This window comes from Cupressus sempervirens, chromosome 7, assembly GCF_028749045.1.
Source record: "Cupressus sempervirens isolate cs-2001-9-10 chromosome 7, ASM2874904v1, whole genome shotgun sequence".
Lineage (NCBI taxonomy): Eukaryota > Viridiplantae > Streptophyta > Pinopsida > Cupressales > Cupressaceae > Cupressus > Cupressus sempervirens.
In genome coordinates, this window is record NC_143124.1 from 151,415,767 (window position 1) to 151,437,165 (window position 21,399).

Sequence of the window (21,399 nt, forward strand, 5' to 3'; positions counted from 1 at the left end):
CATTGGTTGCAAATGGGTTTATAAAACAAAATTTAAATCAGATGGTGCTATAGAAAAATTTAAAGCTAGATTGGTTGCTAAGGGATTTAATCAAAAAGAGGGTGTTGATTATGAAGAAACTTTTGCTCCTGTCATTAAAATGAATACAGTTAGAATTATTCTTTCTTTGGCTGCAAGTCTTGGGTGGCATATTCATCAAATGGATGTAAAAAATGCTTTCTTAAATGGAGATTTATATGAAGAAATATATATGGATCAGCCACCAGGTTTTGTAGATCAGCAACATCCTAATCTTGTTTGTAGATTAAAGAAGTCACTTTATGGGCTTAAACAAGCACCAAGAGCATGGAATGAGAAGATTGATAGGTTTCAAAAATGAAAATTAGATCAAAATCTTTATGTGAAGAGAGTGCAAAATGAAATTATTCTTGTTGCAGTTTATGTGGATGATTTACTCATAGCTGGACCAAATATTGGGTTAATTAGTGATTTCAAATCAGATCTTAAAGGGGCATTTCATATGAGTGATTTGGGTGAACTGAATTATTTTCTTGGCTTGCAAATTAGTAGACTTCATGATGGGTTATTTATCTCTCAAGCAAAATATGCTTTGGATCTTTTAGATAAATTTAACATGCTTGAATGTAAGCCAACCCCTATTCCTTTTCAATCTGGAATTAAGCTTACTAAAGAATGTATTTCCAAGAAGGTGGATGCTACTTTATATAGACAGCTTGTTGGTAGCTTGGTTTATCTAACATAGTCTAGACCAGACATTTGTTTTGTAGTCAATTTGGTATCTAGATCTATGCAGGAACCAAAAGAAACTCATTGGTTGGCTACCAAAAGAATTTTATGATACATTTGTGGCACCATTTACTATGGCATTCATTATAGTTACAAGTCTTCAATTTTTTTGACTGGCTTCATAGATTCAGACTGGGGAGGTGACATAGATGATAGGAAATCTACTAGTGGTTATATTTTTCAGCTTGGGTCAGGTCCAATTACATGGAGCAACAAAAAAAAAACTACTACATCATTGTCCTCATGTGAAGGAGAATATAGAGCAACAAAAGAAGCTTGAAAGGAAGTAGTTTGGATTCACAACCTTTTATTTGAGGTTGGTTTTGCACAAAGTTCAGCTACTCCTTTGTATTGTGATAATCAAAGTGCTATTCAAGTTGCAAATAATCCTATTTTTCATGCTAAAACAAAACAAATTGAGATTGATGTTCACTATATTCGGGATCTTGTTCAAGAAAATTTTGTTAACCTTCTCTTTTGTTCAAGTGAAGACCAAGCAGCAGATATATTTACTAAGAGTATGCTTGAGGCCAAATTTTTGAAACTATGAGGCATGCTAGGTATGATTGAGGTGAACATTAAGGGGGGATAGTCATATCATGTTCCCCTCTCTTTTTTTTTTTTTGTAAATAGGTACCTAACAAGGCTTAATGCCAGAACCTATCCTATCTATATTTTTTTATTGTAATTTCTTCCACACATTATCATTAGTGGTAGAAATTAAGAGAGGATGTTAGAAACAGTCAACAAATACACCCAAGCTGTTATAACTGAATTGTTTGTCAGTCACACATTTCCTATTATGTTGCTAATAGATATGGATGCTGTCCTTGATACTAGGTCATACAGCCTTATCATCTTAGCCTCTAGAAACATCTTCTATTAATGCCCTCATCTCATAGGCTCTCTATATATAGAGGCCATTGCATAGGTTGTATGAAATCAGTTTGATGAATAAAATTTGCTTCTCTCTTAGATGTTTATTTCTTTTTTTTCCATTGCCAAGTATTTGTGCTTATTTCAGATCTTAGTAAATCTTAGATCTCTTATTTTTATCAGCATCTTTGAGTCATGGGGAAACAAACAAGTTGCGGCTTGGAGTTTTGGAACATTTTGTCAAATAAGTCATGTGCTACAGCCAGGTATAGTGCTCACAAGATCAACATTTGAAAAGAATATTTGTAAAGCTTCAAACTTCGCGCTACACCAGTTGTGGTTGACCACTCGAATGTTTCAATTCTGATACTGCTGTGTGATTATCATATGATTACGTGTTTCTCCTCACAATGTTCCGTTTTGATGTACCTGACTGAATATACGCAAATCATTCTAAGGAGTTGTGGGTACGTTCAATGATACTGAGAGAGGAAGGGTGGTCGGTGAAAGATCCGACTAAACTAATGGAGTCAGAGCCATTAATTCAGAAGGGGAATTTTGTCAAATACACCGCATTCCTTCTCAACTGCACCTGTTGCTATTTGCTTTTCACTTCTTCGACTTGATTGTCTTTCATTCACACCTAAATCACCATGATACTTCACAAGCTGCCGGAGAAAGTATAGCAAATATGGGAATTGAGCAGGGTTGCACCAGTAATCATTTTTTTCACAGAGAAGGGTTCTATGATCGATGTGCTTCTTTCATGCAAGCAAAATTGACATCATAGCAGAGGCTAGTTCCCGTGCATGTTCATTGGAATCACTATGATTAATTTCCCATTTCATACCGTTTCATTCCACACGGGCATCTTGCAATTCAACTTTTATGAGGTACCAATGATTTTCCAAGCTTTTGCTTGTTGGATCGAGATACCGAAGGAGATCTGGTTTTGATCAGAGGTGAGTTCCTTGATATACAGATTCAGCCTTCCTGATTACTGTCTTCGTCAAATCATTTCGATGCATATTCTGTAATCATCACAAAAGAAATACTTTCACCATCTTGTGCCCGAGATTTTAAAGAGTGTTGTTCTTCCTTCTGTTAAAATGATGGGATGCCTGCATCTTTCTCCCCTTTGGTGTCAACATTCAGATAACTAACGTTTATCGAGGTTTATTAATCCCTCAATTCTTAACGTCCATCAATTGGGCAAAGAGGTTAATAGTCATCTTCAAAACAAGTGTTTTGGGTTTCTTGCTTAATCATTTTAGTTTTTGGAGTTTAAGGTTTGGGGTTTGGAATGTATATTTGGAAAAAAATTCTTAACACTTTTTTTGAGATGAGAGGTTAAGATTTTGGATCAATCATCTGTTCCGAACACTGAACCTTAAACTCTTAAAGATTAAAGGTTAATATTTCCATTAAAAATATGTGTTTTGGTGCTCTTCATTAACCTGCCACGATTAGAGACTCAGATGGTGGTATTCGGAAATTCGAAATGCGGAATAGTTGGAGACAAGTTGGAAACACTTAGATCACAAAATTACTTAAAAGCAGATAGTTTTTGCAAGATCTTTTAAATTTCAAATTTAAACACACTTCGATCTCCTCAAAATGAATAATGCTGGATTTTGGTCAATTTGACGAGTCTAAAATCTGGACAACAAAACTTGACTTTGCTATTGGTTGCACATCCAGCCTTCCTCCCTAGCACTCCTATGATCTTGCATTCCTGGTCTAGGATTACGTAGTCTGCCCCAGCAAGACCCAGATTACCCCTAGTTGCCCAATGAAAGTTAATTTTCACTCAGCTGACATTCGAGGGATGCCATTTGACGATCTTCCTAATTCCTGTAGGCAGATTTATTTGTGTAACCCCAGATACAGGGGAAAGAATTATAACTCTTTTATTCCAAGTGTGATATTCTAATTTTTTAGCCTCCCATTTGAAGAAAACATCCTTTTTGATGTTTAGACATACACTACCAGCGGATGCACTATGACTACATACATAATCGTTCTTAAGGTTATATTGCCAATTTAAACAAAGCGAGTCTTCCAATCATCATTTGACCAAATTTTCCTCTATTGAAGAAGAAAATGGAAAAGCTTCCTCCTGTAAACAAGTAGAAATTGATAATACTTAATCTCTAAATTAGAATTAATATTTGATTGGCAAGTATAATAGAATATTATAATATATAAGTATTTTGTACTTTTCTAGAGCATCTTTATCCTGTCTTATAGGCAATTCTTTAAACTTTCCTCTTCTGAAAGTATTTCTTATTCTTATATAAACTTACAATAAAAAACATTTCATATTACTTTACTTAAGAACTTATATGATATTGTGTATCCATATAAAATCCCTATTTAAAATAGAAGATCTATTTTTTATATTAAACTAAGAAAAATATCAAATCAAATCAAGTAGCCCTGTAAAAGAATGAGTTGTTATAAAATTTGTTGATTTACTTTTCAAAATTTTAACTATGTTTTTGTTAAGCAATGCAGCAAAACAAGGGTGCTGGCCCTATACAGGAAGCCACAAGGGCGAGAAGAAAAAAAAGCACACAGTCAGCTGAGACACGTTGCCAGCAGGATGACAACCACAGCAAATAGTCATATTCAGCACATTATCCCTTGCCTTAAACAGCACCCTGACGATACTATCAAAAACCAAGAACAAACAGGTTTCGACAATAAAACTTTAGCTGGCATAGTGCATACAGACCAGAATAGCAGTGTGAACCTTAACATAAATGATTAAGTCTATCATAATATATCCATCAAAATTTAAGAGTCTAACAGCATATCAGCAGTTTTAAACAGAGTCCTCGCAGGAACATAAGCAGTAACTAAAATACTGAGGGTTCAGAAATTAACAGTAAAGTTCTTGTTAATTTTTAACAATGTTGTATGAATAGTTGTGACTGAAATAAGTTGCTAACGTTGATGATGAGTATACATAGTTGAATAAAATGTATTTCCTAGATCAAAGAGCAACAAATCATGTGATGCCACATCAGCACACCAATTAAACATAACATAGTCTGCAACTGTTCTCATTTATTTTGGACCATTTTGTACACTTTGATAGAAAGCATGCACATCATATTTGATGATGTGGCTCAGAACTCTTAGTTATAATCACAGGACTTGTCAATTAAGCTGCTGCAAAAAATGGTGGTGATTTGAAATTTCCACATAAGATTTGAGAAAAGCAAATTTAGAATGCTCAACTTCTAGATCTTTTCTGCTAATCAACTTACCACACATTAACAATATTAACAGACCATTATATATTTCATTTATTCTCCACATTACAACATTCACCAGCACTCCTCTTTTATTGTCTGTCCAACATAGAATTATATAACAGCTGATGAATACTCAATTCTTTTCTAAAGTAATACTTACTACATTTCACTCACACATGCATATTGTTAACAGACATATCAGCGAAAAAATCTAACCAAAACTGTAAATTTGCTATTGCTGGTTTTGTCAAGGTTGTGACTGCCAGGGTGGAGCGTTTGTGCAAGCACTAACTATTCCAGAAGTGCCAACAATTGGTTAAAAGCTTCCACTACTCTTCCCTCTTGGCCTGTCACTACCATTGTTTTCTTGCCTCTAAATCTAGAGGCATAGTTGTATGCACAGCACCCTGCATTTTGACAAAACACACCTATATATACAACTTTCCTCTTCTCATCATAATACAAAATATAGGTTGGATCTCGAATCTTTAAGAGATTAGACCCGGCCTCCATCTCTGTGACCATAAGACCAGGAAATTCCAAAGATTTTACTGTTGGCTTCACAAAATTGATCACCGTACCTTGTATCTCCATTTCGCTTGGACATTCCTACAAATCAAATTGTATGCCAAACATCCAGTCATAAACATGAACATTTTTAGAATAATGAAAATTCTGAATTCAAAACAATTTTTATCACCTTCATAGACTGAATACAAGGTTTAAGAGCTGATATGGTGTCGTATTCAAGCTCTAGTCTTTCCAATCTTTGCACTTTCTCCAAATTTGGTATACCTGGCACTTTCAAGCCTATTTTCAGCGTCTTCAAAGACTTACAGTATTCCAAACCTTCTATTTTGTCAACTTTAGGGCAAGCGCTAACTCTGAACTTTTCTAGTGAAGCCAAGTATATGAAACTTGGAAGCTCGTCTATCTCTGGACAGTCGGATATTTCCAGTTTCTTGAGGTTTACGAGACTAGCAATACACCTGATGTTCTTCAGAACTTTGCAATTGCATATATCTAGAATCTTCAGTGACACTGGAAGTGTCTCTATCTCCATTAAATGGTGATTCCACCAGATTTCTAGAGTGTCAAGACTGGGGCAACAATCATTGGAAATAAACATCCTGGAAATTTCTTTGTAGTCTTCTGAGTCTGTTTTCTTACGTTTTTTATTTGAAGAAGCAGTCCCAGCATCAAAAGTCACTTCACTGACAGAATTTACTATTGACATATTTATCAACGAGCATAATCTTCCAGAGAAATTTAGCAAGCTTGACAACAAAAAACTCTCAATTGTTAGTGAATTTAAGTTGCCCAGTTCACCAATGTTTGTTGGTGAACCCCTTAAACTGGTACAGCCTTGTAGATCCAACACTGTCAGGGATGCCTGATCTATGATTTGACGAGGCAAATCTTCGAGTTCCTTGCAAAAGCTGAGGTTGAAATACTCGAGCTTCCTCATGTACTCCAGCATATCCAATTTCAGTTTAATCTTTTCACAGTACTTTAAATTAAGAGATTTCAGGTTTATCAGCTGCTTGAATGAATCTGGCAATGTCATCAACTGTTTACAAGACTCCATATCAATAGTCTGCAAGTTTATTAAATCACCGAAACTATCAGGTAATGAACATAGCATTTCACAGCCTGCTAAGTTAAGATATTTTAGGTGTATCAGCTGCTTGGAAGAATCTGGCAATGTCCTCAAAAGTTGGCAATTCTGTAGAGATAAATGCTGCAAGCTTAGTAAATTACCAAAACCAGCAGGCAGTGAAGACAGCATTGTACTACTTGATAAAGCCAAAAACTCAAGTGACTGGAGGCCACATAAGTCTTCTGGCAAACTGCCACCATTAAAGTTACAGTCAATCTTTTTCAAGTACTTAAGGCGTCCCACTGAGCTTGGAAGTGATTGCAATTTACTCCTACCAAATATAATAAGCTCTCTCAATTGCAACGGAGGCTGCAGGCAACCAATTTTATATTCAATTCAATTAAAAAAAGCATAGAGTATTGTTTGTAAGTATAATTCTTCAAGAAGAAAAGAAATACGTACATCTGCATTGCACTCCCATAATTCTTCCAGCTCATTAGCACCCGAAAGCTCTAAAACACTTAAATTTCTCAGTGAAAGCCATGATGGAAAGCTTTTATGAGGAAAGTTTTCCCAGCGGAGCCACACGAGATCTTCAGAAATTGATGCAAACTCTTCTGTGAACTCATTTCCTCTGACAAAAAGAATTTGTAATTTAACAGACAATCTAGGGATTTTAGATCGTCTCTTTGAAGTTCTCATTAGTGGATGCCTGTGCTCTTTGAACTTGCAAAAAGCATCAGCACTTTGAATACCTCGAATTGGCTTTCTTTCCTGAATGAACAATTCAGAGATACAAAGCTTGTCAATCAAAAGTCAGTGAAAGCAGAGGCAGACAGACAGTGACAAATTAGTGTTTCAGCGTAAACAGTCTTGTGTGCTAAGCTTTGTTTGTTTAGATATGTGAATATTATTGAAACAGCATGTTTTCAGATGATCCACTTAAACAATAGAAGCATGTGTTTTTAAACTCATTTGTAACACCTTTGGTTATCAATAAGTAAGGAAAAATTGCAATTAACACACACACACACACATATCTGCCGGTATCAACCTTACCAGGGAATTTGGGTTTATCTGCTCTGGAGACCAAATACGATATGACGAGTGTTTACTTGCAATCACTCTTCCTAGATCTCTAAGATGGTCATGCATCCTTATCTTATCTGCATAGTAGGAGCTTTGCCCAGGGTAGACTGTTTGAGGGACCAGCTCCACAAGACATTTATTTACAAGTGTTTCTAAACCATTTGCACCACTCCAACCTGATCCATCCCACACTGCTATGGCCCTGCTTTTATTTTCTCCAATTAGAAAACATGCCACGTCCAAGAACATCTCTTTCTCTTCCTCATCAAGTGCATCATAACTAACTTGTAGCCTCTGTTTGATGTCGGTAGGCAATATTCTTGATAGTTTTTTCAATTGGGATTTCCAGTTATATTTGGAGTTGATGCCATATAACTGTCCCCCAAATACCTTCAGTGACAGAGGCAAACCATTACCTGCCTTTAGGAATTTTTCAACTAGAGATTTAAATCCAGGTGGTGGGGAGGGCTGCAAGAAGGCGTGCCAGCAGAAGAGCTTCTCAGCGTATGACCTGTTGAGTCCTGGCATTTTATAAATACATGTGAGACCCCATGAAATAAGAACTCCCAATTCCCGTGTTGTGACAATGACAATGCTTTGGGATCCAAGATTGTCTTTATTTGGCAACAGGGTGTTCAGGTGGTCGATGTGATCAACGTCATCCAAAACTATAAGCACCCGATGAGAGACCAATCGATTTGCAAGAATGGCCTTGCCTTCATCTACATGATCAAATGGCAAACGATTGACACCAAGGTCCCTCAGAAGCTTTTTCTGCTTTTTCACTAGAGCATTCCTTGATGCTGCATCTCGCACATCAAAAACAAAGCTGCATCTCTCGAAGTATGAAAAGTTCCTGTTGAATAGCTCTTTGGCCAGTGTGGTCTTACCACTACCTCCCATTCCCACGATCCCCGTAATCTGCACTCTCTCTTTACTTGCAACAGATTGGAAGCCTTGTACAAGCTCATCCAATCCCTGCGGATGCTCTGCTACTGGCAATGATACCGATTTCAAGACTTTGATTACACAATTCGTAATATTTTTCAAAACTCTGCCCTCATCCCTGACATTTTGAATCCAAATTTTCAAATAAAATAAAAACATTATATTCTGCTTAAATAGTGTCGACAAACTAGAATCTAAATATATTCAATAGAAAAGATTTCAGACTAAGCATGGAAGAAAAATACAAAACTTGTTAAGAGATATGTGATAAAAGGCCATGTCTTTAAGGATTTAGTTATGTGGATTTAGGACTCTCTCTTTAAAGAAAATATATAAAATAGCTATACAACTGATGTTAAGAATACAGTTGGATTAGGTTAGTGATAGAACAGTTCGATTGAGTCTTCTAGGAAGAGTGCCTAAACTTAAATATAGGATGCCCTGTTCTTGGTTGGAAAGATAAATTGTAAAGATTGTACAGCTCGGTTTTTTTATTCTACAATTACTTATGCTTTGAGTTTGCAAGTGATACATACTCATTATTGTTAACCTGGTAGCCGGAATAGAATGACATGTTGTAGAGTGCCCTTTTCCAGTCGTCAAGCTTTCCTGGGGAGTATTTTCCTTTCTTACAATGCTCTGAAAAGGCATTAGCATACGTACCTTCTCCTCGATCAATCCATCTGAGGTCAGAGGGCTCAACATGATAGAAAATAGGAATGATTTTAGCACCAGTTTTGAGCATGAAGGATAGCTCAGCCAAACACCAGGGGGATTGAGCATAGTTGGGAGAAAAAATGGCAATGTGAAGGGTAGCACTAGTTATGGCTCGCTGTATTTCTGCTGGCATGACATCACCAGGCTCAAGAGCTTCCACATCAAGAAACACATGCAATCCCATGGAATGAAGTTTATGGTAGATGGCAGCAGCTAATGTGTGTTTGACATCACTCCCACGATGATTAATAAATATATCGCAGGGCTCTGTTGAGGTAGATTCATAGCAAGGTGCAATTTCATCAAAAGCATTTTCTTGCTGAGATTGATGTTGCTTGGATGTGGAAGAGGAAGCCATTCCCTTTGTGAGAAACTCAAAGGAACGCTGATTAGAGGAAGCAGAGGCGTTCCGGTTACTGTGAAGCAAAGGATTCCAGAGGTAAATAGACACAATTAGTCCTAGGGAAGTCTAGTAATATATAGTGCAGAAGATAATTCCTGATATAAATTAGTCGAAGTCAGAAAAGATTTTTTTCTCAGATGTAAATCAAGACACGACACCTGCGGAAGAGAATGAGTCAAGCCAGGAAAATTGTTGCAGACGAGACTTTCCCATATGCAAATTAATCCAAGTGAAGTCAGCAATCCCGTTGAAGAAAATTTTCGAGACCCGAACAAATCAATCAATCAATCAACAAAACGTGTCTTCACGCATTCAGCATAGACAGAGACAACTGCACTTATAAAGACTTGCAAGCTTTTATAACATTATATAAGAGGGGCCCAAATTTCTGGCCGGCTAGTGTAAATTCAAATTTGCCCATCCTTTTTTATGTTTGTTTTTGAAAGAAATTTCTTGGCAATGAATGTTGCGGGTCCATGCAGGGAAGATCTCGTCATTGCTTTATCCAATTCACACGCTTAAAGCCACCAGTAAAATAGGAAAAGCAAAGCTCCTGTTCAGACTTCATCAAGGGAATAATGTTGTTTATGATATTAGCTATCTTAAAAAAACTATTAAAGATCATTACACTTATTTTTGATAGATTTTTTAAAGAAAGGTAGGAGACAAAAAGTAATCAGATTATTATCAGATTTTTAATTTAATCGACTTTCAAAAAGTGGGAGAAATTTAGTTGTCAAGTTATTAGATTTTTACTAGGTCAGCTTTGACAAATATATCTTTAATAATTTTACTAGAAAAATATATTAAAGATCATTAAACTAATTTTTGATAGATATTTTTAAAGAAAACCAGGAGACAAGTTATCAGATTATTTTTAGATTTCTAAGTTGATGTACTTTTGAAAAGTGTGAGAAATTAAGTAGTCTAGTTATTAGATTTTTTTGGGTCAAATTATTAGATTTTTACTAGGTCAGATCTTTAACAAATATATCTTTAATAATTCTACTAGATTATTAGGTTTAGTCTCTTTATTAGATTATTAAAGTTATTTATAATATTAGTTTAGTTTAAAAACATTTTGTATTAAAGATTATTAGGCTTTCCATCTTAGATGTGAAACAAGTAGATGGCCTATCATGGAAAAATAGTGGGAGGAAAGATCTACTTATTCTACAACAAAGACAAACTTTCTAACTGGTATTTCATCATAGAATGTGTAACATATGAAGATTTTTTAAAACAATTTGAAGATACTTGGAAAGGTGGATAGCCTAAGAGCTCTTTGAGGAGACAAAGCTTCATAAGTCTACAAATTTCTTAGTTAAAATTTATACTAAAAGAGTTGACATAGAAAGATTTCTCAATATAAATAAATTTTAAATTAAAAATAATTAAGACACTACCCCTTGGGATGGTAACATCCTTCGTGAATGGAAAAGACTAATAGTCCCAACACAATGGGGATCAATCAAGAAAGATCCACTTACGATTGACCGGTCTGAACTCTATTGGCAACTTCCATCATTAGGCATTCTTAAGCTCAATTTCAATGGGGTTTCAAGGGGAAACCCAAACAAGTTGGGCTTGGGGGCATGTATTCAAGACTGTCAGGGTAATGTTCTAGCACTTATAGCCTCTTCCTTACCTAAAGGAACCAATAATATTGCAGAAACACATGCTTTTCATTGGCCTAATACTTGTCAAGAAGGGTGGGTACAATTGTCTGCACATTGAAGGAGATTCTTTGGTCATCATTAAAGCTTGCATCGAAAGACAAACACATTCATGGAAACTTAGTTATATTCTAAATCAAATTTGGAGATTACTAGATCAATATCAAGAAGTGTATCTTTCACACACTTTAGGAAGGGAATAAAGTTGTTGACCTATTGTCAAACCTAGGATGACACAGGGTAGTAACATCAACATTAAACCTAGACCATTTCATTGCAGAGAATGTTGAACTTCAAACATTGGTTGATGCAAAGAAAGGTTTATGTAGTTATTGAATACTAGACTGCAGTCAAGTTGTGTAGTGGAAAATATTAAAAGTGTTCACACATCAGTCAAGTTTGTTATTAGTGACATACACTTATTCAGATTGTAAGTATGATGCAGGAGCATCCAGAGGTATAAGGGCAATCCTGTATCACCCAAAAAAAAGTACTTAGACTTAGTTTCTATTTCATGTGTTTTCATTTTTGGATACCCATTTGGGTCAAATAAAGGTTCCAACTCTCATAGTTCCACTATTAGTGTTTTGGGTTAAAGTTTTTAATCACATTGGGATACATGTAAATGTCGAAAAAATAGGAGTATGTAATTGAGCCATCATTTTGGTGAAATAGAAGGTTTAAATTGGTCAGATGATTGTAATTATAATTTAGAGCATTCCAAAAAAAGAATCAGGTCAAAAGGCCCCACAGTTTGAAAGTTATTGCAGTTTTTCAGTTTCTGGAGACCTCCTAAGAATGCTTCAAAGTTAGGTTAGGGGCATTAAATAACCTTGAATAGGGCTGAAAAATGGGCGATGAGTAAAGCTTATAGAGCACTTCGAGAGCTTTCCAGAAATGTAAACAGTTCATCAATCGAAGCTACGGTTCAAAAGTTATGCCTTCCGAAAGTTCGATTACCGTTTTTGGATTCTTCTAATTTAGTCCCAACTTCCAATGTGACTTCTAGAGCCTTCTATTTGGTCAGTGGATGCCAACTAGAACTTTCTAGAATGTATTCCTAATCCTTAACCCTCCAAAGTCTATTTAAGGACATTTCTGGCATTGTAAAAGGCAGTTCGAAGTGGAGTTTGAGAGGAGGTACTGAGAGAAGAATTTATCTCCAGATTTATGCTATTGTAAGCCCATAGGGCATGTTTTGGAGTCAGTTTCTCTGCACTAAGTGTACTAGCATATTTTTATAGTTAATAAAATTTTCCCTTTCCTATTGTGTCCATTTTGTGCTTGGGTCGTGACACCATCAAAGTATCTACCGAGTTTATTGTATAGTTAATATTGTTAACCAAGCATTTTAGTGTGTGTTGAGCAGTTATAGCTAGTGTGAAGATCAGAAGTGTAAATCGAGCATTTCAATGTATGATGAGTTTACCAATGTAAATTGAGCTGTGGAGTGCTTACCAAGTTTGTAGTTAATGTGATGCGAGTCTAGTGTTAACCGAGCTACTCAATGTTAACCAATTGATTCAGTTTATATTGAGTTCGTAGAGGAAGCATTGACTGAGTCACATAGTGTAAATCAAGCGATTCATTTTATATGTTGAGTTTCATAGTATTCACTGAGGCACTAGTGAAAACCAAGTTCAAGACTACTTGGAAGTGATCAGTATGGACCGAGCTTCTACATTTATCAAGTGCATGACGATGTTGAGCATTGACAATGGATATCTAGCATCAGAACCTTATCGAGTCAGTCTTCAAAATTTGAGTGTCTACATTTGAGCCAACTTTGTAATATTTGTGTAAACTTGTATTGTGGCTTACTTTTTAATTGTATAATTGAATTGGTATATATGTAATGAATTGTATCATATCCAAGTGTGAAAGTGAATGCAATGTAATTGAATGCAATGTAATTGAATGTAATCATAGAAGAGTAGAAAGAGTGAATTACAAAGGCTATAGCAGTATAAGGAGCAAAAAAGACATATCCATCACAGCAAGGTGATTTGTACATACAAGAATATCATTCAGCAAACCAAGTTGCAGATCAGAGATCAACTATTGCTTCATCCTAATAGGTGGATCAGTGAAATCCTTTAACAAGGTAGACCTAATAGTCTTTTACATATCTCTTTACCAAGTGCACACTTCATTGTATGTTTGTAAATCCTTTAACAAGGTGGGCCTAGTAGTCCTTACTGCTCTTAACATGGCAGATCATCAAAAGTGATCAATGTAAGCCTTAATAGGCCAACTTTATACCGCAGTAATAAAATTTGTTGGTATCATCCCCACCCCAATTTTACTTTCTATTTGGAAGGTTTTTTGGTCACCAAATCTATGTGTCAAAATGTTATGTAGGCTTTCCTGTTTTTAGTTTCTTATGCATGCAATTAAATCAGAATATATGCAAAGGTTTAAATTGGATAATTGAGACAAAAGTTTCAAAGTTAATGATTCACCCCTCCCCTCTCAGTAACTTAGTTTTTTCTTAATATTTCCAACAATTGGTATCAGAGCATTTTGGTTCTCAAAGAAATTTTAACAACTTGAGCAAAGATCAAAGACCAGGGAGATATTCAGACTTGACAAGTCTATTGAAAATGAGAAGCTGGATTTGGAAATGGTCATTGCACAACTCAAGAAAGAAAAGGAGTAACTCTCTCAATCCTTGAAAAGAAGAAAAGATCTCGCAATTCAAATGAATGATCATCTTTATGCTGAAGAAATAATTGAAGATTTTCATCCATTAAGAAACTTAGATGAAGTAAATAAAGCAATCAAAGAACTCTTGGAAAAGAATGGTTCACTACAAGAAGAAGTGAGAAAACTAAAAAGAGAGCAAGAAATTCAGTCAGTGAATTTATGTGAAGTCATGGAAGAGAAAAACAAGATAAAAGCATAAATAGAAGGAGAAGATAATGAGATTCAGCATCTATGCCTTCAACAGACTAACTTCATTAATCAACTCACCAATACAAATGAAGAAATCATGAACCTGAGATTTGAGAATGAAAGATTACAGAATGACCTAAACTCTGAAAGGCAAATCAATGAAAGAATGATGAAATCCCAAGTAGACATGAATCAATTGAATGAGAAAAATATTTATAGAAAAAAAGGAAAAGCGGGAATTGGATACAAAGAAGAAGGTGAATCTTCCAAACATGGAGCTCAAAAGAATCAATGACCTACTTGCAATCAATGTGGTAAGATAGGTCATACATCAAACAAATGTTGGAACAATGGAAAAGGAAAATTTAATGGTAAGTGCTTCAATTGCAACTAGCATGGTCATAGGGCTAATGAATGAAAAGAGAAACAAAGATTTGAAGGCATGGCACAAATGTAAGAAACATGGACAGAAGTCATCAGAATACAAAACCAAGATATTGATTCTAGTAGAACAAATTATGAAAGCTATATTTGGTTGGGACTATAACACCCAGTGCAGATGTCATTACTGTGGAGAATTTGGACACATTGGAATGAATTGTGTAAAACATCATATGAGGAAAATAGATACCACTAAAAGATGTTTCATTTGTACAGAACTTGGTCACATTGCCAAGAAATGTATGAATACTAGAAGGATAGAAGATGAAAAGAAGGCAAAGGATGATAACATCTAAAAATAGATGAGACAAAAATGGGTTCTAAAGTCTACTAAGAATGCAAGTCTAAGAAATAATGATCAAGTCACTCAAGAATAGGGTGACTCTACCATTTCTACTTAAGTTCTCAAAGGAGAATTGGAACTAGGTTGTCAAAGAAGACATTCAAATCAGTTCCAGTTGAAAGGAAAAAAGATCCATATCTGTATTCAAGATACAAAGGGATCATTGAGTAAAAGGGTACCAATTACTACTGAGTTACCTTCATTACCAAGTGAGGTTGGGTCACAAACTCTACTGAGTGAGGTCAGGAGTAACTAAACTTTATGTGGTTACCGAATGATGGAAGACTCTATTGAGTAATCAATGCAAACAAATGGATGATAGTCCATCTAATCAATCTACTCTTCATACCAAGAATTTATGAGGAAATTTGATAAAAGGAAGGAAATCAAAGTCATTCTTACCATGAATTTTTGAGAGTGAATTGTGTAGAGAAATCTTCAAGTGCATTCAAGTGATTTGAGCGAATTACTATGGAAGGATTTTGAATTCTCTCAAACCCTATTGAGTGAAGATGGCATCCAACAACAACAAGGAAACAAGAGGATCAAATATGTTGGTTTGTGGAGTGGAATGGAAAGCACCGAACTTCAATCTCACCCCCACAATTGCCAAAACCCTAGATATGAGTGGTGTGTAGTTGCAACTTCCTCCAAAGCTACTATTAATTAATGACATTCATTCTCATTTTAAGTGCATGATTCAATATAAAAGTACTTTGGAAATGGACAAATCCCTAGAAAAGTTGTGTGTAAATGGCATTTTGAAACACGAGCATCAAGACCTCGAAACTAAAGGATTAACCCATATTCCTCACACGCCCCATGATTTTCAAGTAAAGTGGATTAGGTTTATTCTCGATTGAGTGCATAATGGGCAGTTGTGGTTGGAGTAGCCAATTTTGATAACAAAGAAGATGATTCATAGAATCACTAGTCTTCCAATGTTGGCCAAAGCCAAGACAACTAAAACCCTAGGTCAGGTTAAACTAGAAAAGAAAACCCTAGTAGAATGGGATGGTAGAGGAATAAAGATTAGCAATGTCACAGACATGGAATTGAAATTCAAAATTCACATTATTGCACACAAGATTTATAGTTCTAGTAGATTAAATAGTGTGTCATGTGAAGCAGTTGACCTAGCATACAAGGTAGTCAAGAATAATCTTGTGTCATGTGAAGCAGTTGACCTAGCATACAAGGTAGTCAAGAATAATCTTTCTCTTGACCGTTCGAGCTATTGTTGATTCAGCTCAACAAGAACATGGAGAGCCTCATAACATCTAAGAACAACCTATGTAATTTTGGCTCCCTATTGATATATCTATTCTTCTATGTTCAAAAATTCTTCCCTTCAAAAGGTACTATTATATAGAGAAAAGATGTGCCAGTACTTTACTGGATCAATGAGTACATTGCTGAGATGGGAGAGAATTATAATAGTATCATGGACAATTATTTTGATGCATTTAAAGAGAAAATGAATAATAGATTCAATATCCCCAAAAATTTAGTTGAAGATTACAATGATGATGATCAAGAAAAGGATGAAGAAGGGGATGATGAACAAACAATACATTTTGTTACTATTGACTATGAAGAGTATAAAGAGAAAGAGGCTATCGAGGAAGGAACACGAGATGATGGGGAAATTGATCTAGTTAAGATTGCTGCAATAGTTATTGCAACACTTCCTCACTCTCCAAGCAAGTTATTAACAACATCAAGCACAAACAAAAGCCTTGGAAGGATTGATTGTGACCACCAATAACAACACAAACATCCAATCAATCTTTGCACTAGTTCAACTTAGCACATCATTGATTGAAGTGACCTCCACTTCATCTACTGAGTTGCAAACACTTCCCTCTTCTACCATGTTGGAAAAAACAATTTTGGACACATCTTTGATTGACACATCAGTTTTGAATACATCAATTTTGGATACTATAGGTACTTCTACTAGCATTTCTACAATAAGTGCAGTATCAATTTTTGCACCTAGTCCTATTATGTCTAAAATTGTTTTTATTCCTAGTAAGCAAGAAATAAGTGCAAGGATAGTTGAGACCAAGTCTCAACAAAGCACAAAGTTTTTGAGCCAAGAAAAAGAAAAGGAGAGGAGATAAAACTAGATGAGAAAATTGTAATCCCAAATTGGGACATTTCCAAGCTTAATCTAGAACAAATGCAGACATTTGGTGAGCTTCTCCAAAAGAAAGCCAAGCAACAGAGGCTAAGAGAAGAAAGGGATAAAGAACTCAAAATTATTGAGAATGCCAAGAATATTTTGTTAGAGACTATGGGAATAGAGGTTGGCTCTTCACAATTTTTTTTGCATCAGTTGACAAAGTTAGTACAAAAGTTTAATGAAGATATAGATGGACATGATAAGTTATTACAGAAGGCAGAAAAGAAGTTTGAAAATAAAGTAGTAGAGCACATTACTCAATAGATTGCCATTTATCAAATAGAACTTTCTACAATTTTGGGCTCTCTGGAAACATCTTGTACTAATGTATCATCACTTTTTAGTAATTTATGTGATGTTTCCAATTTTACTAAAGAAATAAAGGACAAATTGTCCAAGATTGATGAAGATCTAAAGGCAGGTGCTCAATAGTTGCAGCTTGGCCCAAGTTCAAGCTCTACTCATTTCAAGAAGATAAGATTTTCAACAGATATTCAGGTAGAACTGCTTAGAGAAGAAGCAAGAATCAGATCTACATTGGTAGATATTCAAAATATGATTCTCCCCAACATGGATGCGCTACAAAAGCATATTTCTCATGCAAAAATTCTCATCCATGGCAACAATTTCTCCATAGCAGACCACACGATTGAGTTGTCAAAAGAAGTGCATTGCACTACACACAAGTAAGGTCGTGCAGGATAATTGGGACAAGAACTTGGTAATCATTCTCAAGGTACATTTAGATTTCTTTTCTCATCTTGGCATTACTCTATAAATATATAGAATAATTCTTTGGCATTAATGTCAAAAAGAGGGAGAAATATGTATAAAAATGTATAAAGATGTATAGTTGTTAAAGGGGGAGATAGATGAATAAGTTGTAAAAACAATGGGGGAAAAAGATATGAAAGAAGAATGCACAACATGTACAGTAAGCATATATTTTATATAGCAAGGAAATGTATAGTATACTTACAAAACCAATTTTGAAAAATCTCAAAAACAATATACTCTACTGAGCTAAGAATCACAAAGTGATGAATAAAAGTATTAAAGAAAATTTTTTGAATTCAGTTTTGGCTGATAAGTATTTTTGTCACTAATGCCAAAGAGGGAGATTGTTGACACATCAGTCAAGTTTTTTATTAGTGACATATACTTATTTAGATTGTAAGTATCTACCAAGTTTATTGTACGATTAACAATGTTAACCAAGCATTTCAATGTGTGCCAATTAATTATAGCTAGTGTGAAGATCAAAAATCTAAACTGATCATTTCAATGTATGATGAGTTTACCAATGTAAACCAAGCAGTGTAGTGCTTACCAAGTTCATAGTCAATGTGATGTGAGTCCAGTGTTAACTAAGCTACTCAATGTTAACCAAGTGATTTAGTTTATACTAAGCTTGTAGAGGAAGCATTGATCAAGTCACACAGTGTGAATCAAGCGATTCAATTTATATGCCAAGTTTCACAGTATTCACTGAGTCACTAGTGCAAATTGAGTTCAAAACTATTTGGAATTGATCAGTATGGACCGAGCTTCTATGTTTACCCAAGTGCATGAAGATGTCGAGCATTGACAATGGGTGTCGAGTATCAAAACCTCACTGAGTCAGTCTTCAAAACCCAATTGTCAACATTTGCGCCGACTTTGTAATATTTTTGTATACTTGTATTGTGGCCGACTTTGTAATTGTATAATTTGATTGGTATATATGTAATGAATTGCATCATATCCAAGTGTGAAAGTGAATGCAATGTAATCAATTTTAATTAGATAAGAGTAGGAAGACTGAATTACAAAGGCTACAACAGTATAAGGAGCAATAAAGACATATCCATCACAACAAGGTGAATTGTATATAAAGGAATCTCATTCAACAAACCAAGTTGCAAATGAGAGATCAACTACTACTTCATCCTAACAGGTGGATTAGTCAAATCCTTTAACAAGGTAGACCTAATAGTCTTTTGCAAATCTCTTTAATATCGAGTACATACTTCATTGTATGTTTGTAAATCCTTTATCAAGGTGGACCTAGCAGTCCTTATTGCTCCTAATAGGGTAGATCATCAGAAGTGATCAATGTAAGCCTTAATAGGCCAAGTTTATATTATAGTAATAAAGATTTTGGGTATCATCCCCACCCTAGTTTTACTTTCTATTTGGAAGGTTTTTGGGTCACCAAATCTATGTGTCAAAGTGTTATGTATGCTTTCATGCTTTCAATTTCTTATGCATGCAATTAGATCAAAACATATGTAAAGGTTTAAATTGGATAATTGAGATAAAAGTTTCAAAGTTACTAATTCACCCCTCCCCTCTTAGTAACTCAAGAATTCTTAATATTTCCAACAAAAAGGTTCTTTGGAAGTACAATTTTCCACCCAACAATTGTCATTCTCCTTACTCACTGATTGTCATTCCTTGTGTTCAGTATCCGTAGGGATGAGTGGAGTCCTTCGCATGTATTACTTATGTAAATATTTGATACTCTGAAGTTTTATCATGAGCTAGGATATCAACTTTTCTTTTTTATTCTTTCTCGATTGAACTCTTGAATCAGTTTATTAATATATATTATATTCAGTGGCTCAACTACTTTTTCCTTTAAAAAATAAAATAATAATTAAGACATAAAAAAAAAACAATATGTGGTTCATACTTATCAAAAAAAATATACAAATATAGCTCACAAGCATTACCCTTAGTTTCAGTATGACACATTTGAATCTATTGGAAATAATATCATATTGTTAGATTTTGGTTTCAGCTTAGTTGGAGACAATAGATATGAAGAATCTTTAAGGTTCTAAAAGTAATTTAACTAATCACACAATGCTTATTCTTAGAAATCATTCAATTTCGGGCATTTGTATAGGCCCCATTGTTTAAGCTATAGAATCTTTAAAGTTAACTCTTGTCATCTTAATATCAAAATAGTTACTAAATTTTCTTTATTAAGGATCAAGGATATATTTATTCAAACATTGTATACTAATGTTTTAGTGCTTCTCAACAAAAAATTTCTTAGTATATAAGCATTAATAGGCATTGAAACCATTTACCAACTTCAGTTATTACAAAATGTATCAAAAATAAAATCCCTACAACCCATTTAAAAAGTTTATACATGCAATTGGGAGTAGATTTACAAAAATAATTATTGATCAAAACTTTCAAAAATGATAAATGCAAGTACAAATAATTAACAACATTAGTTCTCAAATTTATGATGAAGTGTGTGTAGTGTGTACAACATCTTAGAATAATATTTTTCAAACTCAAATATCAAAGTTGATGAAAAACCTAGGTCAAAGTAAATTTCTCAACCATCTTGGAACTTGCTAAAATGTAGAGCAACAAGTTTGATTGAATGACGAGGTAGCTAGAAATTTCTCAATGCTATGTAGTCGTAGCTTAACAACCAAAACCAAAAATAAATATTGAAAATTATTTTTAAAAATCATCAATACCATTTTTTAAAATTTCATAGGTAGTTTTAAATCTTTTTTTTCCTATCAACTAGATGTCTAGAATAAAAAAAGAAAGAGATACATTTTATGGATATTTTGAATACAAGAAAATAATAAATTTAAATTTTAGATGTAGCTTACATGTTTGGAAAAATAAAGTCAATGTCCCACGTAAAATTATCACAAGATGTAAAATAGAGGAATTGAAAATGCTTTACTATGATTTACAATTCTTCTTTCTTTTGAATTGAAAATGATCTATAATGATTTACAATTTCTTTTTCTTTTTCCTAATTACTTTTACATAATTTTATTTTTTCTTGTAGCAATAAAAATAATTGGTTTCTAATGGAAAATAATATATGAATTTAATTTTAAAAATAAAATAAAAATAAAATGCTATGTTGGTTTGTCAAAGAGGATATGCGAATATTAAGGATGATCATAGATATATTTCTCTTGAAGAAGAAAATGAGCATGAAGCTCTTATTTATACCTTCTAGCATAAAAGGATATTCAAAGTGTTAAAGTTTAGCCTAGGAAAGGGATAAACAACAATTAAAGTAATAGATACAAAAGACACAAGTACTTACCCTGAGAAAAACCTTCCACTTGAAGGGAAATGCCCAACTTTTTTTATTGATAATAAAATGTTTGAGTACAATGGT

The 21,399-nt window shown here is 34.4% G+C and overlaps 1 protein-coding gene across 1 annotated transcript; it reads right to left on the reverse strand.

Annotated features, from left to right (window-relative positions):
- Nucleotides 1–4,964: 4,964 nt before the first annotated feature.
- LOC149545969 (TMV resistance protein N-like) lies at nucleotides 4,965–9,773 on the reverse strand. The gene is made up of 5 exons (XM_089790916.1): nucleotides 9,120–9,773; nucleotides 7,606–8,701; nucleotides 7,009–7,320; nucleotides 5,647–6,915; nucleotides 4,965–5,555 (listed from the first exon to the last, which is right to left on the reverse strand). Exons 1-5 carry the CDS (start codon nucleotides 9,656–9,658, stop codon nucleotides 5,238–5,240), a joined length of 3,534 nt encoding a protein of 1,177 aa, XP_089647042.1. The 5' UTR covers nucleotides 9,659–9,773; the 3' UTR covers nucleotides 4,965–5,237.
- Between the last annotated feature and the right edge of the window lie 11,626 nt (nucleotides 9,774–21,399).

Excerpts from the sequence above, each read along its gene's own strand:
- LOC149545969 (XM_089790916.1), bottom strand. The coding sequence starts at position 9,658 with ATGGCTTCCTCTTCCACATCCAAGCAACATCAATCTCAGCAAGAAAAT. Across the intron at positions 7,321-7,605 it reads AGATAAACCCAAATTCCCTG|GAAAGAAAGCCAATTCGAGG; the intron begins GTAAGGTTGATA and ends TTGTTCATTCAG. Across the intron at positions 5,556-5,646 it reads CTTGTATTCAGTCTATGAAG|GAATGTCCAAGCGAAATGGA; the intron begins GTGATAAAAATT and ends TTTGATTTGTAG.